This window comes from Manis javanica, chromosome 9, assembly GCF_040802235.1.
Source record: "Manis javanica isolate MJ-LG chromosome 9, MJ_LKY, whole genome shotgun sequence".
Classification (NCBI taxonomy): Eukaryota; Metazoa; Chordata; class Mammalia; order Pholidota; family Manidae; genus Manis; species Manis javanica.
Window position 1 is genome coordinate 13,230,613 of NC_133164.1, and position 26,707 is coordinate 13,257,319.

The 26,707-nt window shown below is 36.0% G+C and overlaps 1 protein-coding gene across 2 annotated transcripts in view; it reads left to right on the forward strand.

The window, feature by feature from the left end:
- The window catches only part of UGGT2 (UDP-glucose glycoprotein glucosyltransferase 2), a 178,919-nt gene that overhangs the window by 56,879 nt on the left and 95,333 nt on the right, over positions 1 to 26,707 (forward strand). For both annotated transcript variants that reach the window (XM_073212435.1, XM_037024986.2), the window contains exons 13-16: positions 4,191 to 4,310; positions 5,197 to 5,282; positions 5,877 to 6,012; positions 14,145 to 14,276. In XM_073212435.1, coding sequence (XP_073068536.1) covers positions 4,191 to 4,310; positions 5,197 to 5,282; positions 5,877 to 6,012; positions 14,145 to 14,276 — 474 coding nt within the window. The remainder of the gene's footprint in view (positions 1 to 4,190; positions 4,311 to 5,196; positions 5,283 to 5,876; positions 6,013 to 14,144; positions 14,277 to 26,707) is intronic.

A 26,707-nucleotide genomic window follows, 5' to 3' on the forward strand; every position in this document is an offset into this window, starting at 1 on the left:
TCTGGAAAAAGGGGAGTTGGAATTTTTATTGAGATTTAATTGAATCTGTAGGTCAGTTTAAGGAATATTGCTGTTTAAAAATGTTAAGTCTTCTGATCCATGAACATGGGATGTCTTCCCATTTTTTAGGTCTTTAATTCTTTCAGCAATGTTTTGTAGTTTTCAGTGTACAAGTCTTATACTTGTCAAGTTTATCTCTAAGTATTTTAGGATTTCTCTGTGCCTCTTCATTTTCTGTTGAAAGCTAGACGTTTTGAATATTGTAATATGGTGCTCTGGACATCAGATTTCAGCGCCCCAAAGTCTGCTAATGTTGCTGTTTGCTGCTCTTTTTGTTACTTGTCTAGTGAGTTTTCTGAACTAATTCTCTTTATTATTTTTCATGTGTGGCCATAGAAGTCTTTGTTATGTTGGCATAGTCATCTACTAAATATTGGACAGAGATTTACTTAAATGCTTGGAACCAAAAAACTCCCGTTCTTTGCAGAGGGACTCTGGGTGTATGGCCAGTGGAGGGGGGGAATCAGGACATGCTGGACACTCAGCCAGGCCTTAACCTTCATCTCGCTTGCATAGAGCATGGGAGTCAACCAGAGGTGAGAACTGAGGGCCTTCTCAGGATTTTTCCTGAGCATCTGCATATCTCTGGGTGTGTACATGGCCTTTTAGATTCCTAGGAATATGTCAGAACTTCTCAAAGCCCTATTTCCCAAAACTTCTCATTCCTCTCCCTTTCCTTACAGGTTTTTGCTTACTCTGTTGTTTGTCCCAACTGTTTTTATTGCCTCTGGCAGGACTGACTAAAACATTTGCCTGTAAATGTTTTCCACAAATTGAGGCAGCTGCTTTGACACCAGGCAAGTTGTGAATTAGGCAGGATAAAGATAAACCTTTTCAGTGAGTTTTCTGGGGAGTCACAAGGCAGTTCAAACAAAAAAATTATAACGCTTTCAAATGAGGGCCATTCTACACCCTCCAATGTTAATATTGGAATGTGAGCTGTCATTTTTAAGGTTACCAATAAGCTTGGGAGCAGGAAATGGGACTAGGGAAATTTATGACAGCACATATGTTACTGTTTTTGCTGAGATTCAGCCATTTTCATTGAACAAATTTTCAGCACTCCTGGGTTGCTGAATGCTTTTGGTTAGTTTTCATAGTTCTTAAAATGTTGATTCCCATAGATTTTCCATTTTTTGTTCCTTTTATGTAAGGGCATAGTTTTGGAATTCCTTACTCAAAAAAATTGTAGTTGATGTCACTCATAAAGAAAACCCAAAAGAAATGAATTATATTATTTTTTAAGTTCTTTGCTTCTCTCAGAAAGAGAGACCCATCTTATATTCATTTGTTGGCCTGTATAGGTCCTTGGACATTGAAGATATTGTCTTATAGGTTCTGATTTATAGATGACATCTTGTATTCAGTATCTTTTATTCAATTTCTTGGCAGCCTAGTAGACATAAAGGCCGGAGTTAACAACCATCAGAACTATGGACGTAGGTCAGTGCCGGTTCTGCATGCAGCTGTCTGAGGCCACTCTTCCAGCTACTGTTGCTGCTTCTGTGTATTGACGTGATAGTAAAGAAATAGGCAGGTCAGTCTTTCTGAGCCTATTCAGAGTGATTTTCAGTGTTGTCTCAGTAATTCTCCCAAATGGATCAGAATGTCACCACAGTTAGTTTATCCAACACCCATGCTGTAATTTAAGCCACTGCTATAGTTTTCTAACCAGTATTTGTGATAAGCATCACCTAGAGTGCTTGCTTTCAGTGGAGATTCCCAGGGCCGATCTTGAGATTCTGATTTAGAAGGTCTGAAGTGGGGCCAAGGAATCTGCATTTTAAATAAACACCTCCAGCTGTTTTGATCCTCATTAAAAGTGATTCCACCTCCACCCATTAGTCAAGTTCAGTCGGACTGATACAGAAAGCATAAGCCAGTTTCTCACATAAAATAAGAAATACAGCTGACCACCAACAGCATCCCATATTCACATCCTCCACTTGGTGCCTTCCTTTCGGGCTTAGGATTCCCATAGAACAGTTAACTAATTTAGGCACTGCTGACTGAGCGGGAGTGCCAGTTCACAGGGATTCCTCACATACAGTGAGGATCCTTAGCATTGTTCCCATTGCTTTATATCTTGACAAGAATTACCTCAGAAACATAAACCAGATACGCTACTACTGACTTTTCCAGGGAGACCAAAATTCTGTCTCGGTATGCCTGGGACAAGTTAGTAGAGATAAAGCATTTAATCCCAGATTCCCATCATACTTGTTAATCACTAAAGTAGAAATTGTTGCAGTAGTCAGCTGTTCTCTCTCCTCAGGTGCCTTATGGATAGCTTAAGTGTGTCTAAAACTAAGTTAATTCCCTCTCTGCTTTCTTAATGCTGTTTCCTGGAAAAGTTGACTTCTCATAGAGCCTAATAGCTTAGTGTCGATACAGTGTTCCTTTCTGAAAGCCCTGAATTACCCGAGATTCCTCCCTCTTGCTCATCCCTCTTTGTGAGTGTCCCTTAATTCTGTCTTCTTTCTAATGCCCTTCCTCTGACTTAGTCAAGCCCTCCAGGCACTCCTGTCTAGATGATCTCTCTCCTCTCCCCTCTAGGATTTTCAGCTGCACGTCTTAGACTTTTTGCCTATGCTGCTCGTCTCTCTTACACTTAATGATTTTGTGTTAGTTTTTCTCTGTATATTTTAGTTAATACACATTCTGTTTACAGGTCATCAGTTTAATTACATCCAATCTGCAATTAAACCCACCTAATAAGTTCTTAACAGTTCTTACTTACAGACACTGTTTCTAAATTCTAGAATATCCCCTTGATTCATTTGTTAATAGATTTTAGTTCTCTGTTAAAAAAATTTCCATCTTTCCCTCTGTTTTTCTTCTTTTACAAGAAATAGGTTAATGCAGTTATTTTAAAGTCCTTTCATGAATCCCTTTCTGTTGTCTGTTTTTTCTCTTGTGTTTTGATATTTGATCCTTCCCTTTTTGCATGAGTGTTTGATAAGAGCCATACATTGCCAATGAAAAGGTATGGAAGCAAAGAGTGGTAAGGTTTGCTTTGACAATTCAAGTACCATATGCTTACCTGATTCTGATGAGACTTGTTTCTAGGCTGTTGTGAGAGTTCTTCTATTTTGTGTCTTACTCCAAGGGTCTGGCCCTACCAGGTCTCCAATGAAAGCACAGTATTTAGCAAAGTCCTTCCACCTTGAACTGCAGCCTCAGTCTCCTCAGTACTACGTGTGGCTGCAGCTTCAGCCTCCCAGTTTCTGTTTTCTGCTGACTTGGCGGGAATTGGGAGAAGTGTTTCCATCTGTATGTGCAGGTTCATACGCAGTAAATGAGAAGAATGTATATGGAAATGCTTTGGTTTCTTGCATTTTCTTCCTCTCCTGCATCTGCCTGCCTCAAATCCCACCGGTTTGGGAGCTCTAACTTTGACTTCTATCTTTCTAGCCCAGTATGACTGTTAACTTTCTGTGTGAATTCTGTTTCTCCCACCTGCAGTTTGGAAAATGCTTCCAGGGACAGAGTAGGAGGTGAATGTGGGCTTGCTCGTCATGCCTCCAGCTTTCAGGGATTGTAACTCCTCAACTCGTAACTGTTGGTTGACCCCTACCTCCTACCTCTACACAAGGGTTCATATTCTTTCTCCAGTTTTCTTCATTGTTTCAGACAGGAGGATTACTCTAATACAGAGTATTTCGTCTTGATTAGAACTGGATGTCCAAGGTGTTGGTTTTATAATTTAACTTTTATAAGGCATTTTATTTGCCTTATGTTCAAGTCTTTAAATTTCTGAGGGCAGGTGGAGGACCTCATTGCCTTCTATACTGCTGATAATTAAGATAGATGCTTCTCTCTCTTAAGTGGTCTATGGAGAATAATTTTTATACAATATTTTTTAATATGAGTAAACAGGCATGAGTAAAAGGAATCAATTGTTTTTGGGGGAAAGCTTAATGTAAAAGCCATAGTAATAAAAAATTGTTATATATATAGTGTGTTCCTTGATTTAAAGAATATTCAACTTGTCTCCTGTATTTAATCAGAAATATAGAAAATCCTGAATATATTTTCACTTGTCATTTGATAGAGTGAAATCTGGCCTTGAAATAATTTAAGTATTATCTTGAGATATCTTTCACAGATTTCTGGATTTTTTTTTCTAGTGGATTAATGACCTAGAAAGGGACAATTTATATGTTACATGGCCTGCAAGTTGCCAAGAACTTCTGAAACCAGTATTGCCTGGAAATATACCTTCCATAAGGCGTAATTTTCATAATTTGGTGAGTTTTGTATTTTGACATTTTGAATACACCTTTCATAAAGATATTAGCATTCTTTTTGGATTACCCTGCTCTATGTAAATAGGCATTTGAGTAATAAGGAAGGACATAATTGCCAAATGGAACAAACTTGAGGTGGCATAGCTAACTAGGTATCAAAAGCTAGCAATGTCACATAATCTGCTTCTTGTATTTTAGTCCTCCAAGTACTTTTCTATTACTGATATTAGTTGATGATTACTTTTATATTTTCTAAGAGTAATTTTTGAGTGAACTTTTCTTCCATCTATATTATAAAGAACTAGTGATTGAAGTTTAGTGCATTTCAGGGAAAAATACATAAATACTACTTTATCATCTATATATGTATGTTCATTATTACAACATTAAACAACCTTATAGAACTTTTAAATGTAGAGAAAACACCTAGGGCTTTATTTTTATTCTCTTAAGAAGTGAATATCTTATTTCCTATAGCATCCTAGAGTGAGCAGTTATGCTAATGCCTTTTTTTTTTGGTCAAAATTCAATTTCTATTTACTTTTTTAAAAAATTTATCACAGAAAATCCGGTGAGCATTTAGAATAAGGTATTTCACTTCTCATAAAAAAATATTTACTTTGTACCATGATTTAAAAAAAGGAAGAGTCATCTGCTGAATTCCATGTATTGTTCTATTTGGATGTGTAGCTTTTGGAAATCTTTCACAGACTGTTCTTATATATGTTCCTCAAAATTCTTTAGAATTGCTAGAAATTTCTAAAAAAAACATTATACTTTGAATGTCATGCTTTTAGCCACAGAAATTAGACTGAACTTGAATTTCATTAAATCTAAGGTGTTAAAATGAAATAGTAAATATAGACTATCTTCTTTCTTTTTTTAGGTTTTGTTTATTGATCCAGCTCAAGAATATACCTTGGATTTTATAGAACTTGCTGGGCTTTTCTATTCTCATCGGATTCCTCTTAGGTAACTGTCAATATAAAACATTAAACCATCAGCTGAAGGAAATCTAACGTTGTTCATGTTATATTATTGAGTGTTAATGTGGAAGTGAAAGCACTGGCTTCTCTTGTGCTGGCACAACATGGTTGTCTGTTGTGAAGTATCCCGGACCTTTATGATGGACTCAAAGCTGCTTGCTAATCTTTGTTTACCAAGACACCTGAAATATATAGACAAAAAATAGCAAAACGGCACAACTTAATCCAACCATATCAATAACTATATTGATCATCCTGGGAGAATGATCTCATTGCTCTGGATAAAGATGGATCTATTTCCCAGTGGTTATATTAAGAGTACACTTTCCCTTTTTTTCCCCTGTGGAAAAACATGGTGATTTAATAATGTCACCACCAGAGAGAGTTTGACATTTTGGAGGAAGGCAGTAGATGTGCAGACTTGGGTGAATAGACATTACAAAGCAAATGTTTTCAAGGAATATCCCTTTCCCCAATCTAACTGATTCCCTCCATTAAGATGTTAACGTCTAATAATATTTTAAAGCCATGGATTGTTGAAGTTCAGTTGTGGCATTCATTATTCATCTTCTTTTTCCAGAATTGGTTTTGTGTTCATCCTTAACACAGATGATGAAGTGGATGGAGCCCACGATGCTGGAGTTGCCCTTTGGCGAGCTTTCAACTATATTGTAGAAGAAAATGATGTGTCACAAGCATTTGTTTCCATAGTACATGTGAGTTTATGCACTAAAAATAATTTCTTTAGAATGTGTAGTGGGGCTTTTTGCATTGATATAATTATTCATTTTAACATTTTGAAAGTTTATAAAAACTATCATGGACATTAATACAGATGATGAAAATGATTCTTGCAACTCCCAAATGAAGTACATATGTCCTCACTTTATAAATTAGGCAACTGAAGTTCTGCCAAAATATATAAATTTACATAGGTTTACCCAGCCAATAAAAGAATTTATGTTTCACATATAAGTGTAGAGGGAAATATATTTATAGAAAATAATTAGTCAGGGAAAAATTCTTGAACTAGATCTTGAATAAAATCATGAATAGGAAAGATTATTGCAAAGTTAAATATTCTAAAAGACAAAGTATATAGACTTCCTAGAGAGTTTCAAAGGAGAAGATCACTTCATGACAGCAAATGGGTGTGGGAATGATAAGACTGACAGTGAGTCTGACATCGATTGTATAAGAAAAGTCAGATATTGGTAAGAACCTGATGAAGGAAGAACAAGAGATAAGAAGGCTATCATATTTGAGGTTTTAAAACTATTATGGTCCATCACAGAAATATAAATGTATTAAAGAGCTATATTGTCATTAAAAAAGGTTATAGTTTAAAAAAATAATGGCTATTCATTTTTAAATTCATTGGTCTTTAGCTTGTCAACCATTATTATAATAAGGAATGGTTGCTCTTCAAACTGAGAATGAAATTACCAAAGCATTGTAAATTCCGTACCCCATTTCTGTAGCTCCAGGAAAACCACTGAACACGTCATTAATTCATTCTCCTGGAGGCTAGAAACTACCTATACTTTGGTGACTTGTGGATACATTTGGTTCTGTAAAATAGTGCCACAGAATACGTGTCAGTATTTTTGTCTCAGTCTGTTAGTTTTACCAACTCACTGGTGTAAGAGTTTGTCAGGGACTTGACTAAATTGACTTGTATTCTCTAAAAGTCCAACTACCTTCTTGTAAAAGTATTAGCATGATATTCAAAACTAAGAAACTTGAAGACATTCTAAAATTACCTTTACCTAAGTTAACTTAATTACCTCTATTGATTCTTTATCCTGTAAGCATTTTGTATCAGACATTAATTTGCATGTGAAGGTGTATTTCTCAATCACTTGCCTTTTAAGTCATCTACTTTGCTGTTTAGCACAATACTATAATGTCTTGGAACACAAAATTATAATTGAAACCATATAATTTAATACAAAGGATAAAAGTAAGTATTAAATATGTGCTATAGCCAATAAGTTGTACTAAACAATCAGAAGGAAGAATAAATGAGGAAGGAATATGTAGAGAAGGCATATTAGAATCTACTGGAGTTTGAAATATGAGAATGTTGGTAGTTATTCAAACTGTGTGCTTGTGACCCAGAGAGTTTTGTATACCACAGAGAAGTAAAATTTCATTAAGCTTACATTCTATCAGGAATGCATTGTGTCTGTTAGATGATTAACTTCACTAAGAATAATGTGAGCAAAATCTGGTCTTTTAGTAAAAGACATGAATTATAAAATCTGTTCTGTAATATTTCATTACTTTCAATGAGCAAATTATTTTAAATAATTTAAAGTTAGAGTGTCAGGAGAGGAGAGGAATATAGAAGGCCAAAGTTATAATAAAAATATATGAAAATTATTGAAGTGTGGTAGAGAATTACGGTAAATACAGTATTTGTAGTGAAACAGTCTGCCTTTATATCTCAGCTTTCCTGCAGCATAGCTATACAAACTTATAATTAATTTAATCTTGTCTCCATACTTGCAAACTTAAGATTAAAAAGAAGTGTATGTTATAGTCTTAATATTTGATGAATGCATGTTTGAGAATGTAAAAGCACTTTAAGACTTTAACTTTTGGCCAAGATGGACTAACTGGTAAAAGATTAGCCATCCCACAATAAACAGTTACAAAACTGGACAAAATACATGAAATTAGTCTATTTTCAGACATTCAACAAGACAAAACAAGAGCTATGATCCTTGCAAAAGGTGATATAAAAATATTCACAGATAAAGACTCAGAGAATTCCTTGCTGCTTTAGAAGAAATCTACAGGAAACCCTTTAGGCTGAAAGGAAATGACAACAGATGATAAATCTACAGGAAGAAATGAAATGGTAGCAGTAAATGGAAGTAAATACTAAATATAGAAGGCTGTGTATTTTCTCTTCTTTAAATTATACAAGGTAAAATAAAACAAATTCTAACACAGATATCATACATGTGATAATTGTACAAAGGAATAGAGGATGAAATGGATCTATTTTGGAACTTAAATTCTATATTTTGTCAATTTTAAGTTAAGATTAATAGGAAGTACAGTGTGGTAAATTCTGATATATATTGTAATTCCTAGAGTAACCACAAAGACATAAATTTAAAAACTAGTTAAAAATCCAAAGAAGAATTGGTATCCTGCACTACAAATAGCTATGAAGCACAGAAGAAAACAGTAAAAGAAGCAACAGTGAACAAAAGACACATGAAATATATAGAAAACAAATAGCAAAATGGCATAAGTTAATCTAACCATATTAATAAATATCTTAAGTATGAATTAATTAAACCTAAGCTTTTTAGAAGAATGCACATAAATACATGAAAAATTATATGCAAGGCAAATATTCAACAATCTGGAAGAAATGGATAAATTCCTAGAAACACACAACCCAACAAGACTGAATCATGAAGAAACATAATCTGAACAGACTAAAAGCTAGTAAGGAGATTGACTTAGTAATCAGACGCCTCTGAACAAAGATCCAACAGCCTTTCAGGACCAGGTAGCTTTACTGGTGAACTACCAAACTTTTACAGAAAATTTTTCCAGAAAAATAAAAGAGGGGGGAATGCTTCAAACTCATTTTACAAGACCAGCATTACCCTGATACCAAAGTCAGACAAGGACACTACAAAAATGAAAATTATAGGCCAATATCCCTGAAGAACATAGATGCAAAAATTCTCAATTAAAATTAACAATTAACAAACTGAATTCAACAGTGCATTATAAAGATCATACACCATGACACCATGATCAAGTGGGTTTACTTCTGGGATTCAAGGTGGTTCAACATACACAAATCAGTAAATGTGATACATCACATTAACAAAATGAAGGATAAAATCATGATCATATCAGTAGATGGAGAAATATCATTTGACAAAGTTCAACACCCTTTCAGAATAAAAACTCTTAACAAATTGGGTATAGAAGGAATGTACATCAACATAGTAAAAGCCAAACCACAGCTAATAAATATCACTGTCAACAGTGGAAAGCTGAATACTGTTCCTCTAAGATCAGGAACAAGGCAAGGATGTCACTCTTACCACTGTTACTCAACATAGTATGTGAAGTCCTAGCCAGATAATTAGGCAAGAACAATAAATAAAAAGCATCCATATTGGAAAGGAAGAAGTAAAACTATCTGTTTGCACATGGCATGATTTCATCCATAGAAAACCCCAAAGACTCCACCAAAATCTCTTAGAACTAATAAGTGAATTCCATAAGGTTGCAAGGTACAAAAATTGGTTGCATTTCTGTACACCAACAAAGAACTATCATAAAAATAAGTAAAGAACCCCATGTACAATAGTATCAAAAAAGAATAAAATATTTAGGAATAAATTTAACCTAGGAGATGAAATGCCTTTTCACTGAAAATTATAAATAAATGTTGAAAAAATTGAAGGAGACACAAATAAATGGAAAAATATTCTGTGTTCATCAATTAGAGAAATAATATTGTTAAGTTGTCCATACTACCCAAAGCAATCTACACATTCAATGCAAATTCTATTAAAATTCCAGGGAGGGTCTTTTTTCACAGAAATAGAAAAAGAAATTCTGAAATTCATATGGAACCACAGAAGATGCCAAAGAGATAACAGAAGAACAAAGAAGAAGCATCATATTCTGGATTTCAATCTATATTTCAAAGCTGTAGTAATCAAAACACTATGGTACTGGTATAAAACATACACATAGATCAGTGGGACAGAATCAAGAACCCAGAAATAAACCCATGTGTATAGAACCAATCACTTTTCACCAAAGGAACCAAGAATGTACAATGGGAAAAGGATAGTTTCTTCTATAAATTGTGTTGAGACAACATCTACATGCAAAATAATGAAACTGCACTCCTGTCTTTTACTCTGCACAAAAATCACCTCAAAATGGATATAAGAATTGAGCAGAAGACTTGAAACCATAAAAGAAGAAATCATTTTCTGAAAGAAAACATAGGGGGCGAGCTCCTTGACAGTGATCTTGGCAATGATTTTTTTGATTTGGCAACAGATTTAAAGACAGCAAAGCAAAAATAAACAGTGGATCTCTATCAAATTAAAGTGCTTCTACCCAGCAAAGGAAACCAGCAAAATGAAGTGGCAACCTACTAATGGGAGGAAATATTTGCAAACCGTGTACATACCCAATAAGGAATTAATATTCAAAATATACAAGGAATTCATACAACTCAAGAGCAATAAAAGCAGATAACTCAAATGGGCAAAGAACCTGGATGGATATTTTTCCAAAAAGGACACGCAGATGGCTAACATGTATGTGAAAAAATACTCAATGTGATTAGTTATCAGGGAAATGCAAATCAAAACCACAATGAGATATCACCTCAGTTCTGTTAGGGTGTCTGTTATCAAATGAGAGATAATAAATGCTGGCATGGATTTGGAATAAAAAGAACCCTTATATGTTCTTGGTGTGAATATAATGGGTATAGCCACTGTGGAAAGCAATCTGAAGGTTCCTCAAGAAATTAAAAATAAGACTACAGTATGAACCAGGAATCCTACTCTTGGCTGTATGTCCAAAGGAAACAAAATCAGTATCTCAAAGAAGTATCTGTCCTCCCATCTTCTCTGCAACATTATTCACAATAGTCAAGGTAAGGAAACAACCTAAGTGTCCATCTATGAGTGAATAGATAAAAAAGATGTGATGTATATAAACATCAGACTATTATTCAGTCATAAAAAAAAAAGGAAATCTTTCTGTTTGGGACAAGTGGATGAACCTGGGGGGCATTATACTAAGTGAGATATAACATATGGAGTCTAAAGCTGAACTCTTAGAAACAGAGTAGAAAAGTGGTTGCCAGGGACTGAGGGCTGGGGAAGTGAAGAGATTTTAAGTAAAGGGTACAAACTTTGAGTTATATGAGGAATATGTTCTGGTGATCTAAAGTACAGCATGACTATAGCTGATAATACTGTACTGTATAAATGAAATTTTCTAAGAATGTGGAACTTCAGAGTTCTCACCAAAAAAGAAAAAGAAAGAAAAACACAAGGTGTGTTATGGATGTGTTAAACAAATAACTCAAAGGTCAGAATCTCTTTGCACTGTATGTGTATATATAGTTTATCAAGCCATCATATTGTACACTTTAAATATATTGCTGTTTTATTTTTCAATTATAATAAAACTGAAGAAACACAATAGAAAAATAAATAAAATTTGTGTGGAAGAGTAAAGGCCCAAAATTGCTCAGAAACTCTTGGGGACTTACCAACACCAGGTAATAAGATGTATGTAGTTATATTAAGACTGTGTATGTTTGGCACAGGGGAAAGATATTTAGACCAAGGGAAGATACAGGGCCTCCTAGCCTGAAGAGGCCTTGCAGTAAGTGAGAGTAGACTTTCAACAAGTCCACTTGATGCTTGTACCAGTACAAACAGGTAAGGCTTCACACCTTATGTAAAAATCATTTCAGTTAGCTTAAAAGCATAGTGGGGAAAAGCATTAAAACTTTTAGAAGAAATTACATCCCCAAAGGAGCTAAGGGTTTCCTGGATAAGTTTTAAAAAGCCATGAGTCTGAAGGAAAATACTGACAAATTTAGCTATATTATAAATGAAAAATCAATGTTCATCTACGGATATCTTAAGGAAGTGAGGGGAAGTAAGTGCCAAGGAAAGGAAGTATTTAGAATACATACAATCAGTAAATCAATAGATTCACATCCCATGATACAAGTATTTCCCACACATCAAAAAGAAAAATACAAACAACCTGAGAGAAGAAATACATAAAAGAGATTTTTAAAAATATAAGAGGATACATTAATGGCAAATAAAAATTTAATGAAGTTATGGAGGTAAATAAATATTTATTACAATTAGTGGTAAACAAGATAATTATCTCATATCAGAAAATGCAAATAAATACTACCCTGAGATATGATTTACACCATGTACTTTGGCAATAATTAAGAAAGCTGGCAATATCATATGTTAATGAGAATGTGGAGCACTGGGAATGCCTTTACACTGCTACACTGCCTGTAGGAATATGAACTGGCACAACCACATTGAGAAACAATCTGGTAGCAAAATTTGAAGTTAAATTTGCCTATTATCCAGATACACCCAGCACCACCACGAACAAGAGAAACTCTTCTATCTGTGCTGTAGGGGAGACTTCCAAGCAGAATCATCCACAGTAGTTACAGTGGAAATGACCCGTATATATATATCATATATATATGTATATATATATCAGTAGTAAAACAGATGGGTAAAATTTTGGTCTGTTTGCATAATGGAATATGATATGCAAGGGCATGTCTGTGTTAGAAGCATAATGAAGTTACAGAAGGCTAACATACTACCATAGACTTTTTAAAGCTCAAGCAAATGAAACTAAATATTGTAGTACATGGGAATACATTCAGATAAAAGTCCAAAACATTAAAGGTAAGGGAGTGATAAACACAGGAGGATGCTTGCTCTGGGGACAGAGGGAGGTGGGTTGGAGGGAAGTTGCGCTTCACCGGTGCTGGTGATGCCGGTTTGCCATGTTGCAGGGTCTGTTCATGTGGACCATTCATTTTATTATCTGTGCCTCACAACATAATATGTTATATGCATTCATTTTTGCTTACCAAGTTCCGTAACAGTTTTTAAAATTAAATGGATCAGAAGATTTAATCAGTATTCATGTAAGCTCATTCAAGACATTGTGGCTACCTTATATACTGTAGGAATATCTAATATCTTTAAGTGACTGATTAGTAAAATGACCAATCTCAGTGTCTTTTTATATATAACTTGTGCTGTATTCAGAAATCTCATTTTGCTAATCCCTGTTAATGTTTTATGGAAGGCTGACCTTTTTTTTTTTTTTGAGTTGCTAAAATTCACATTGTGTTCTGTTTTAATATGAGGAGAGAACTTGCCCATAAACTGTAATCTAATCACAGACCTGCACCACTTCTTAAAGGAATAGGTTGCAAAGTTTATACTGATAAAAGGAAAACAAAGATGAATGCTAATTGCTTACCCTGAGGAATAATGTGGAGAATCTGTCGCCATGATATGAGGATCATCTCTGGCAATAAGGATTTACGTGAATCAGAACTAAAAGTAATAATTCTTAAAATTGATGTATGAAAATGCCATCTAATGGTGTTGGTACTTACGAGTCCCTTCTTGTAAGGTTGTTTCCCCAGGAAGTCTTCCTACGAGCTCGGTGTTCATATTGGTGCTTCACCTGAGTCATCTGCTCAGAGATGCCTTCTCTTCTGATGCAGGGCTGTTCCCCCATGCCCAGAAAGTCCCTGGGTCACACATAGTAGAGGGTCTGTAAAGAAGGGAGATGTGAGACAAAAAGTAATGGAGTAACACCTTACATTGTGCATGTGTGTTCAACACATTTCACACTGGGAGAACAAAGGTACAGAGAAACTCAGGCAAAGTATTTACTGAAGAAAAATCAGAAATGAAAATACAGCTTTCTGAAATCAGTCACTTTAAACATCCTACATACCTTTTTAAATAAAGGCAATCATTATTAAGAATCACAGTACCGAGTTGGAACAAAATAGACGGTAACATCTAAGTTTGTTGTGGTGGTTTTGGAAACTATAGAATATTCCACAAAAGCATTTTTATTTGAAGATACACTGTATGGTTAAAATGCTTTGTGTGGAGGGCATTTGTGTGTATATAGTATGCTTAGAACTTAAAAAAAAATAAAACTTGTTTTTTGTGAATATTATCTGCATGCTAAAGGAAAGAAAACTAATTGCTATAAGAAATTAACTTTAATATCACTGTTTCTGCAGATGTACCAAAAAGTGAAGAATCAGAATATTCTCACTGTGGACAATGTGAAGAGAGTTCTCCAAAATGAATTTCCTCATGCTGATATCAGGAATATTTTGGGAATTCATTCTCTATATGATTATGAAAGAAAGGTAAGTTAGAATGTAAAATTTCAAAAATATAATCCAAGAAATTCATTATGGTCTCATGAATAAATGATCTCAATATAGTTAACTCATGATTTTGATGCAGACCCTCAGAAAGAAGAATCTTAGACTTTGGATGGCATGACTTTAACACAGTATTTAAGTTGCCACTATCAACTTTTTTTAAAAAGTATGAAAAAAGATAATTCTCAGGACTTACGGGATAGAAAATCTGAATATAGACTTTTGAAGGATGTATTCTGTGCTTTCTTAGGAAGAAATGAAAAGCTGGCTTTTTAGATAAATGTTAGAACAAGAACCAAACTTAGGAAAATGTAACATCATTTGGGTTGAATTTCTAATGCTCATACAGATCTCAAATTTCCTAAATGGAAATCTGTCGGTATTTTATAAGAGTTTTTTGAAAGCAGATCTGACCTGTCACTCTCATTTGTAATATCCCTCCACAGCAAAGTTTACAATCACTTGCATTGAAAAGGTCCTCCGGATTTGGCCCCTATGAAATTCTAATTTAGTCTCATTTCTCATTCTTTCCCTTGCTCTTTCTGTTCTGGTAACATTGACATTATTTCAGGTCCTTGAATGAGTCACCTCCTTCTCATTGGAGGGACTTCACAGACTTGCTCTCAGTGCTTATGGATGCCCCCTCCTTTTTCTTATAGCTTGTGTTTATTATCATTAGCTTTTGACTGTAATGGTACCTTGTGGAAAAAGTAACATTTGGGAAAACTGGGAAGCTTTTTCTAGCCTTCTAAATGAGATTAAGTTGTTCATGCTAATTTACATGCTAAAATAGTACCACTTACTCCTGCATAATACTAATTGTAATTAATTGCTCAGTACCTACCTTCTCACTAGACTTTCCTCCATGCGAGCAGGAATCATATATCTTGTTGGATCTTGTGGGTCCAATACCTAGTGAGTGGAACATAGTGTGCAATCAATAAATATCTATTGAATGAATGAATGAGGAGGCAAGGCCACCTGAGAGCCAGCGTGCATGTGGTAGGAATGCAACATCAGAAGGGCAATGAAGTTTTAGAAATTACTGCTCTAGGGACTAGCAAAGGGCATAGAGTAAAAAAACGTATAGAAGAATTGCTATAATGATGAAATTTCTGCTGAAATTGCTTACCACATATCTGCAGGGTTATCAGTAGCTTCAGTTTTAAAGAACGTCCAAAATACACAAGTGCAGGAGTGAAGGAAGGTAACTGAAAGCACTCAGTTATTAAGATCGCATTTCTATAGGTTGGGCATGGCATTAGGGTAAGAGGTCCAAAGCTTAGCCCATAAGTAAGGCCTGTGGGGTCCAGAAAGGGCCTAGAAGAGGAAGCAAAGACAAGGACCTAAAATTCCAGTGGTGTCTCTGATTGAAAAGCCACTGTGGCAGGAATTACAGATTTTTTTTTAGGTATGTAAGAAGGTTATTTCTAAAATGAGAAAGGGTTTTATTAATCTCTTTTCTATTACTGTATGTTCATATAATTAAAAAGCAAAGCTACAAAGCTAGTAAGATGAGCTTTATTTTAGGGCCAAGTTACATAGAGGCATCTTATTTAATAAGGTCATTCATAGCACTAGGACATTTAGGAAGAAAATCATTTTACAAGTACTCTTCAGGTATCCTGAATTATGGAGAAAAGGAGCAAAAATTCCTGTGATGATTATATAGGCTCATGGAATATAAAAATTTTTATATATTTGGGATCCTGTTTGCAGTGGTTGAAAGCAGAAGGTTGCACTGTTTGGGTTTTAATATCAGCCAAAACTGAGTGTTAATTATAGGAATCCGAGAAGTAATTCCATAATTACATATTACACATTCTTTTTCTTTCTTCTGTTTTTTTCCAGTAGCTTTTTGCTAAGTGATAGAGTACAATCTCTATTCAAACCTGACCTTCCTTAGGGACTAACACTTCTGCAAACACCATCTCTTAAGCATGACTGATAGGTGCAGCATGGTGATACTAAGAATCGTTTCTCGTTTGAAAGTAAAAAACTTTTTTTGATTGATTTTCCCTTGTTATTAATCTGAAACTACTTATTTTGTTTTTCACTAAGTTGTATATGCTCTATTTCTTAAGAAACCTCTTCTCATTCAAATTAACTATAGCATTTAAAGCCTTTTATAATACCCATATACCTGAGGATATTAAGTGCATTTAAACAAAATATGTTCCTAAGAACAGCTAGGCAAGAAATATTCAAGGTATTTATTTAATTTCAATATATTGAAATACTGTTGATAATCTAACTTGTATGAGGAGAGAAGTGGATTAATTTATTCATATCTATTCTAGAAAAATGTAACAGTGACATATGCTGATGCAAATGCATTTAAATTAAGATAATATATAGCCAAAATGAACTACTTTATCATTTGCCATACAAGTATCTGAGTCAACACATGTTATCCTTGTATAGTGGCATTCACAACCCAGTATTACTGTTTCTTATTAACCACCTTTTTCATACATACTACACGTGGATGTCAATTTCCTTTCCAACTGGACTGTAAGTACTTCAAGAAAAGGAACCTTATCTTACTCTTTTGTATTTCTCAAATTGCAGGAGCACATCTTGAATTTTAGATATATTTGCTGAGTTTCTGTTAGCGTATTGAAGATGAGCTCTCTTCCACCCCACTTGTTTCACTTTGGTCTCCCCCAGTCCGGGTGTATTACTTAAAATATTTAAAAACTGTTGTGGCCTCAAGAGCAGCCAGTCAGAAAGAACCAGTTAGAGCAGATCCTAGACCTGGAGCAGAGTCCCGGAGGCCCTCGTGCTGAGGGACGTACAGGCCCCAGTGAGGCTGAGTCATTGACGCTGAAGGTCTGGGAAAGAGCTCACATTGGTTTACATGGAGGAAACTGCCATCCCAAGACAACAGTTATTTACCAACTGGTACAGAAATATTTCAGTATATTAAGAATTGATAAAGCCTGTACAGTGCAAACCAGCTGAATACCAGATCTGTTTTTAATACATTTTAGGTGAATATTTAGCATGTGTGGTTTTTTAAATATCATTGTTAGTAAGTCAAATATTCTATCACTGTCTTTCCCATTTTTTAACTTTTTTTAGCTTTAAGAATTACTCCCATTTTTTTACCCATTCATGTAGTTTTCTACCTATTACAAATGTATCCAAATATTCAAGAGATCGGTCAGCTAACCTAATCAGAATTTTCCTTACAAATAAATATAACAATTAAACCAGCACCTTCCCTCCCCTACACAAGCACCAAGGGTGTGCATATTCGCTTGAGAGAAGTAAAATTAGAAATAAACCAAAAAGAGGAGGGTTTCATGAACACTATGCCCTTCCTCTTTCTGGTTTATTTCTGATTTTACTTCTCTCAAGCGAATATGCATGAGAGAAAAATTATTCGCATTCTTTTATATTTAAAAATCTTACTTTATATTTGCATTTTATTGATAGTTGGACTGGGTAATCACCTTTCTTCCAGGTTTTAAAGGCTTGCTTTACTGTCTCCCAGCTTCTACTGGACTACCAAGATAAATGATCATTCTGATTTTAATTCCTTTGTTTCCGCTAGATTTATTTATTTATTTATTTATCTTGTTTGAAAGCTTTTAGGATCCTTTTATTGCTGTTGTTTGGAAACTTCAAACTTCGTGATAATATGTCTTTGTCTTAATTCTCTTTCATTAAATGTTTTGGGTATATTCAGTGAGTTCCTTCTAATGGAGATTCACCACCAATTCTGGGAATTTCTTTGTTACCACTCTGTTTTCCCCCTTTTCTCTGTTCTTTCTGAATCTTCTGAGTTGAGTCTCTATGGGTTTTTTTATGCAGTTTTTTTTTTTTAATTTTCTGGTGAACATCTTGTGTCCTTTTCCTTTTTTGTAGCATCCAGTTTTTCTTTCATGGACATACTATCTTGTTTGATCTAACAGTGTTAATGTTTTGATGTGTTGCTCTGCTCCCTGCATTGTCTCTGTCTTCCATAGCTTTCTTCCCAAACAAATGTTTGAAGCATATGTCAGATGTCTTATGTTGCCCATTTGTCTTTCACATGTAAGTGTGAAACCCTAAAAAGATGATACAAATAAACGGGTTTCTTTGGCTGGTGGGAGCTGAGCTGATCTTTTTCAATTAAAGGACCAACAAATGTCTTTTCTAACATTGACAGTCTGTTGCAGCATGCAAGTTCTTCAAATGAGAATTCTTGATTTTCCTCTCGGTAGGAGTACATGTGGCAATTGAGAGGGTATAGGGTGGGAACTGGGGGTAGGATACATCCAGAAACAGCATGTGGTGACTGGCTTGGCCTGAAGAAATGTGACCTTTCTTTTAATCTCCCACCTGGTTTTTATCCCCCTTCTCAACCTTCCATCACATCACACCTGAAAATCAAGTTTAGAGCCTTTGTGATTCAGTGACAACAGAGAATAAGGAAAAGCAGAAGAGTTTGGCTTTTCAGGGTTCAGAGAGGGACCTGGATGTGTAACTGTTCTGTGTATAGACTCAAAAAGTATTTTCTGCTGCCTGCCTTGTCCTTTCCAAGATCCAAGTGTCTCTGGGTCTTCAGCCATCAGGGATACTGCAAAGTGCTGGTGTCCTTTTCTGTCTGCACTGGTGTGAATTTGCTTTCTACCTTGATCATCTACTCATTATCTTTTTTCTGTTTTTTCTTTATCCTTCTGGGCTTGTATCTTGTTGCCATCATTATCATCATGATTGTATTCATAATTATCATGTTAGTGAAATTGGTGAAGAGAGAGGAGCATGTGTGATAAATCTACCATATTTAATTAGAAACTCAATTTTATCAAATTATGCAAGAAAATAGAATTATATGGTGTTACCATTCTAGGATATCTGCTGTCATTTTCTCCTGAAGTTACGAAAAGCATTATGGGTCTTGGTGAAGACTAAAGATGCCATGCCCTCTTCAGATAGCCCAAAGCCCATTGTTTTAGTGTGGTCTTCTGCTTGTGCCCTTTTACACCTCCCTCCCCCTGAGACTGCCTGTCTGAGCATCTCTTCAGTCTCTTCATTTCTCCACTTTGCCAAGTCTCTTTAAACAGGACTCTGTTTCTTGATGGTCCTTTGGTTGTGCTCGGGCTTCTCCCCTCCCTGTTTCTCCCCAAAGTTATTCTGACATTCATGAGTCCCATAAGTTTCTTTTTTGACTTGCTTTTTCATGCCTACAAAATTACTCAGACTCCTATATCATAAAGAAAATAAGTGAATTCCGGCCTTTATTCCCTAAATCATAAGCCTGTAATTTTCTCTCTCCATCCAAACTTTATCTGTACTTTTAGCAAATATTTATTGGCTACTTGCAATGTTCTAAGCACAGAAAGTGAAAGAATAGACAAGAAAGATCTTTTGAAAATTTAAACTAAAATAAAACTAATACAACAGGGAGACAAAAAGAGACAAAGAAATGAAAATAAGAGTAGAAAAAGGTAGACTGTTAGAGACTCAATCCAGAAGATTCAGAAAGAACAGAGAGCAAAGGAAAGAGAGCATCAGAGAGATAGCACAGAAATTCCCTGAACTGACGGGTGTTTATCTTCATTGGAAGGGCCCACCAGATACACAACACCCAGAATGAAAGAGGGATTGGTGCCCAGCTGTGGTAAGGGATGCTGCTCTGAATCAGTGACCTTTAAGCTGGGTTCTGAAGTGGGAGAGGAGTTGGACAGAAGAAAACAAGAAAGGGTAGGACATGAACATTGCAGAGAAAAATGTTTAGTGGTCCTGAGTTGTGAAGGACCTAAGATGAATTGGTGCTGCTGTAGAGATAGCCAGTTTGTGTTGTGGGGGAAAGTTCATCAGATGAGGGGCCTGATTGCACAGGGTGAACCTGACAACAGTGAAACAACCTGTAAAGTTTTAAGGAGTGGAGTGACAGTGATGTGTGTTTTGTTTGAAAGAGTATTCTGCATTATTTGGAATAGGTTTCTAGAGGGTAAAAGTGAGTGTGGAGAGATGGGTCAGGAAACACGTAGGGGCGAGTTGGGCTAGCAGGCCTTGGAAGAAATAGAGACAGAGAAAAATGAGCACAATGAGTTATTCAGGAAGTACAGCCTAGGACCTGTTGCTGGACTGGATGGGGTAGAGGGAGATGAGAAACTGTCAGGGTGACTCCCAGGGTTCATGTGAATAACTGCCCAGGAGGGTCACAATGCCACAGCCAAGGTGGGAGGCATGGGAATGAGATCCCCTCAGTTCTCACAACCTGAGGAGATGGGATGTCCGGAGGAGACCAGAAATGAGCGACTGTCTATGTGTGTCCATAGCTCAGAGAGAGGTATGGGTGGAAAGTATAAAATTCAGGGTCATTGGCTTATTTGTAGCAAGTAAAGCTTTTGGAATGGGCTGTTGTCTAACTGGAAATCATAGAGTAAATCAGGAGAGGGCCTGCATTTCCAGCAGGGACATCTTTCTTGAGGTCCATACCCATGTATACAGCTGCCTGTTGGATTGCCCTTAAGCATCTTAAATCAAAAGAATCTCAAACCCAGCCCATCACCTTCCTTGTTACCCCAAACCTTTTCCTCTGTGCCCATCCTAAAGGGGAGCAGCATAATTCTCCCAGGCCACCTATGGCAGAAGCCTGATAAGTCTTCCTGAACTATTTCCTTTCCCTCACTCCATTCTGAGCAATAATAGATCATTGTGTTGTATCATTCTGCTAGCTAAAGATTTCAGAAATGGCTTCATTTTCTCCTTGTCCATCACCACTGATTTCTGTTCTGCTTTCCCGTTTCTTCACCACACCTACCGTAGCCCCTGCCCTGGCATCTCCAGTGCCTGCTCCAACCTCGTCCTTTGTGTTGGTGCCACAAGTCCTACTTTTAAAAAAGCAGTTCTGATCATACTATTTGTCATAAGCCCTCTTCCTAGATGGAATTGGCCCTGCCTTCCTTCTTACCCCTGGATACTACATTCAGATTTGTGTTTTTTTTCTTTTTTTTTTATTATAATACTCCATTTATTTAAATCTTTTTTGATTTTTTCACCAGTGTTTTGCCATTTTTAGTATACAGTTTTGTTTCATTAGACCTACTCTTATTTAATTTTTGTGAACAATTGTAAATTCTATTGTCATTTTAATTTCAATTTCCTCATGTCCATTGCTATAATATAGACACATAACTAACAGTTGATCTTGTATTCTGCAACCTTGCTGAACTCATTTATTAGTTCCAGAAGTATTTTTTTGTAGATTCCTAGGGGCTTTCTATGTTGATGATCATGTCACCTGCAAATAGACGCATGTTATTTTTTCCTTTCTGATCTGTATTCCTTTTTGTTTTGAGACTTATGAATTATTTATTGATCAAATGGTTGTTAACAACAATAAAATTCTGTATAGGGGACTCAATGCACAGTCATTAATCAACCCCAAGCCTATATCTCAACAGTCTCCAATCTTCTGAAGCATAACAAGCAAGTTCTTACATGGTGAACAAGGTCTTACACAGTGAATCAGTTCTTACATGGTGAACAGTACAAGGGCAGTCATATCACAGAAACTTTCGGTTTTGATCATGCATCATGAACTATAAACAATCAGGTCAAATATGATTATTCATTTGATTTTTATACTTGATTTATATGTGAATCCCACATTTCTCCCTTATTATTATTATTATTTTTTTTAATAAAATGCTGAAGTGGTAGGTAGATGCAAGATAAAGGTAGAAAACATAGTTTAGTGCTGTAAGAGGGCAAATGTAGATGATCAGGTGTGTGCCTATAGACTAAGTATTAATCCAAGCTAGACAAGGGCAACAAAACATCCATGGATGTGGAAGATTTCTGTCAAAACAGGGGGGGTGAGGTTCTAAGCCTCACCTCTGTTCATCCCCAATTTCTCACCTGATGGCCCCCCTGCGACTGTGCCTGTCTTAGGTTGTTCCTCCCTTGAGGAATCTTACCCGTCTCTGGCTAACCAGTCATCTTCCGGGGCCATACAGGGAAATGTAAAATTGGTAAGTGAGAGAGAAGAAATATTCTTTGAAAAGGTTAGCTTTTTACTTCTTTGCAGATTTATGCCCTGTGGCTTCTATGCCCAGCATTTGTCTTGAGGTATCTTTACCACTTGGAAGAATTATAATACACAGTAATTTCGATATGAGACACGAATTCTACTAAAGGGTTGTAATTAGGAAGGAAAAGCTATAGAGGTAGCAGACGGAAGAAAACATGGGATGATTGATTATTTCTTTGACATATCTTCTTGTAGAGTAACTTAAGCATGTATAGGTTTTAAACTACTAATTAAATTGCACACACACATTAACATAATAGGAATGCAGCTACATAACAAAAGCAGACCTACAATTACCAGCCATATCCAGTGAAACCAAGAAAACCAGTTAGGTACCCTAGGCATTTGTGAAAACTTATCAATGATATGATGGATATTGTCTAACTGAATTTGAATAGTTTGAGAAAAATCAGACAAATTAAAACAACACATTCCTGGGAACTGTTCACATCCCATGTCTTCTTTTAACAGTAAATAGTCTATGGTCACACGATTTTGGAGTACTGCAACTTGCACTTCTCCTAATTGTTGGTTGAGTTCCAACAGTATAGATCCAGTCAAATTTGTTGTTTTACTGTATGCACAGGCCAGCTTAGATATCTCCTTCTTCATTCCAATGGCAAGTCCAGGAACTGGTGGGATGACTGCAGCTACAACTGCAGCAGCGCCAGGATCTTTGTTGAAGTTTTTTGATGTTCATCTTCTGGAATGACTCTTCCAGAGGATGTTGATGTTGGAAGTTCTTCATATCATATCTTAATTCGTTTTCTGTGTAGCCAAATTAGGCTTTGATCCTCTGTCTAAACACAAACAAACCCTTTGCCCACACTTTGATATGACCTTTATACCATGTGAAGAACCTATTGGAGATCACCACACAGGAACTGCTTTTTTTTTAAGAGAAAGGAATATTATCAGAAAAATGTACTTCCATAGCTGATCATCTGACACACTTTGAAAGATCAAAATTAAGAATATGTAAAGCGTGCATTAATCGTTGATTTGCAGTTAGTTTTATCCTGTCAGGTAGTAATCCCCCTTTTCTTTCTCTTTTTTCTTTTTTGTTATCATTAATCTACAATTACATGAAGAATATTATGTTTACTAGGCTCTCCCCTATACCAAGTCCCCCCCACAAACCCCATTACAGTCACTGTCCCTCAGCATAGCAAAATGTTGTAGAATCACTACTTGTCTTCTCTGTGTTGCACAGCCCTCCCCTTTCTCCCACCCCACCACATTCTGCATGCTAATCATAATACCTCCTTTCTTCTTCCCCCCCCTTATCCCTCCCTACCCAGACACCCTCCCAGTCCCTTTCCCTTTGGTACCTGTTAGTCCATTCTTGGGTTCTGTGATTCTGCTGCTGTTTTGTTCCTTCAGTTTTTCCTTTGTTCTTATACTCCACAGATGAGTGAAATCATTTGGTATTTCTCTTTCTCCACTTGGCATATTTCACTGAGCATAATACCCTCTAGCTCCATCCATGTTGTTGCAAATGGTAGGATTTTTCCTCTTCTTATGGCTGAGTAGTATTCTATTGTGTATATGTACCACATCTTCTTTATCCATTCATCTACTGATGGACACTTAGGTTGCTTCCAATTCTTGGCTATTGTAAATAGTACTGCAATAAACATAGGGGTGCATCTGTCTTTTTCAAAGTGGAGTGCTGCATTCCTAGGGTAAATTCCTAGGAGTGGAATTCCTGGGTCAAATGGTAAGTCTATTTTGAGCATTTTGAGGAACCTCCATACTGCTTTCCACAATGGTTGAACTAATGTACATTCCCATCAGCAGTGTAAGAAGGTTCCCCTTTCTCCACAACCTCGCCAACATTTGTTGTTGTTTGTCTTTTGGATGGTAGCCATATTTACTGCTATGAGGTGATATCTCATTGTGGTTTTAATTTACATTTCTCTGATGACTAGCGATGTGGAGCATCTTTTCATGTGTCTGTTGGCCATCTGAATTTCTTTTTTGGAGAACTGTCTGTTCAGTTCCTCTGCCCATTTTTTAATTGGATTATTTGTTTTTTGTTTGTTGAGTTGGGTGAGCTCTTTATATATTTTGGATGTCAAACCTTTATCAGATCTGTCATTTACAAATATATTCTCCTATACTGTAAGGTACCTTTTTGTTTTATTGATGGTGTCTTTTGCTGTACAGAACCTTTTCAGCTAAATAAGTCCCACTTGTTTATTTTTGCTTTTGTTTTCCTTGCCCAGGGAGATATATTCAAGAAGAGGTCACTCATGTTTATGTCTAAGAGATTTTTGCCTATGTTTTTTTCTAAGAGTTTTATGGTTGCATGGCTTACATTCAGGTCTTTGATCCATTTCAAATTTACTTTTGTATATGGGGTTAGACTATGGTCCAGTTTCATTCTCTTACATGTAGCTGTCCAGTTTTGCCAGCACCATCTGTTGAAGAGACTGTCATTTCCCCATTGTATGTCCATGGCTCCTTTATCAAATATTAATTGACCATATATGTTTGGGTTAATGTCTGTAGTCTCTAATCTGTTCCACTGGTCTGTGGCTCTGTTCTTGTGCCAGTACCAAATTGTCTTGATTACTATGGCTTTGTAGTAGAGCTTGAAGTTGGGGAGTGAGATCCCCCGTACTTTATTTTTCTTTCTCAGGATTGCTTTGGCTATCCGGGTCTTTGGTGTTTCCATATGAATTTTTGAACTGTTTGTTCCAGTTCATTGAAGAATGTTGCTGGTAATTTGATAGGGATTGCATCAAATCTGTATATTGCTTTGGGCAGGATGGCAATTTTGATGATATTAATTCTTCCCAGCCAAGAGCATGGGATAAGTTTCCATTTGTTAGTGTCCCCTTTAATTTCTCTTAAGAGTGTCCTGTAGTTTTCAGAGTATAGGTCTTTCACTTCTTTGGTTAGGTTTATTCCTAGTAATTTTATTCTTTTTGATGCAATTGTGAATGGAGTTGTTTTCCTGATTTCTCTTTCTATTGGTTCATTTTTAGTGTATAGTAAAGCCACAGATTTCTGTGTGTTAATTTTGTATCCTGCAACTTTGCTGTATTCCAGTATCAGTTCTAGTAGTTTTGGAGTGGAGTCTTTAGGATTTTCTATGTACAATATCATGTCATCTGCAAATAGTGACAGTTTAACTTCTTCTTTACCATTCTAGATTCCTTGTATTTCTTTGTTTTGTCTAACTGCCATGGCTAGGACCTCCAGTAATATGTTGAATAACAGTGGGGAGAGTGGGCATCCCTGTCTAGTTCCCAATCTCAGAGGAAAAGCTTTCAGCTTCTCGCTGTTCAGTATGATGTTAGCTGTGGGTTTATCATATATGTCCTTTATTATGTTGAGGTACTTGCCCTCTATACCCATTTTGCTGAGAGTTTTTATCATGAATGGATGTTGAATTTTGTCGAATGATTTTTCAGCATCTATGGAGATGATCATGTAGTTTTTGTCCTTCTTTTTGTTGATGTGGTGGATGATGTTGATGGATTTTTGAATGTTGTATGATCCTTGCATCCCTGAGATGAATCCCACTTGATCTTGATGTATGATCCTTTTGATGTATTTTTCAATTCCGTATGCTAATATTTTGTTGAGTATTTTTGCATGTATGTTCATCAGGGATATTGGTCTATAATTTTCTTTTTTGGTGGGGTCTTTGCCTGGTTTTGGTATTAGGGTGATGTTGGCTTCATAGAATGAGTTTGGCAGTATTCCCTCCTCTTCTATTTCTTGGAAATCTTTAAGGAGAATGGGTATTACATCTTCTCTGTGTGTCTGATAAAATTCCGAGATAATTCCATCTGGCCCGGGGGTTTTGTTCTTGCGTAGTTTTCTGATTACCGCTTCAATTTCGTTGCTGGTAATTGGTCTGTTTAGATATTCTGTTTCTTTCTGTGTCAGTCTTGGAAGGTTGTATTTTTCTAGGAAATTGTCCATTTCTCCTAGGTTTTCCAGCTTGTTAGCATATAGGTTTTCATAGTATTCTCTAATAATTCTTTGTATTTCTGTGGGGTCTGTCGTGATTTTTCCTTTCTCATTTCTGATTCTGTTGATGTGTGTTGATTCTCTTTTTCTCTTAATAAGTTTGGCTAGAGGCTTATCTATTTTGTTTATTCTCTCAAAGAACCAGCTCTTGGTTTCATTGATTTTTTTCTATTGTTTTATTCTTCTCAATTTTATTTATTTCTTCTCTGATCTTTATTGTGTCCCTCCTTCTGCTCACCATAGGCCTCATTTGTTCTTCTTTTTCCAGTTTCGATAATTGTGACATTAGACTATTCATTTGGGATTGTTCTTCCTTCTTTAAATATGCCTGGATTGCTATATACTTTCCTCTTAAGACTGCTTTTGCTGCGTACCACAGTTGTTGGGGCTTTGT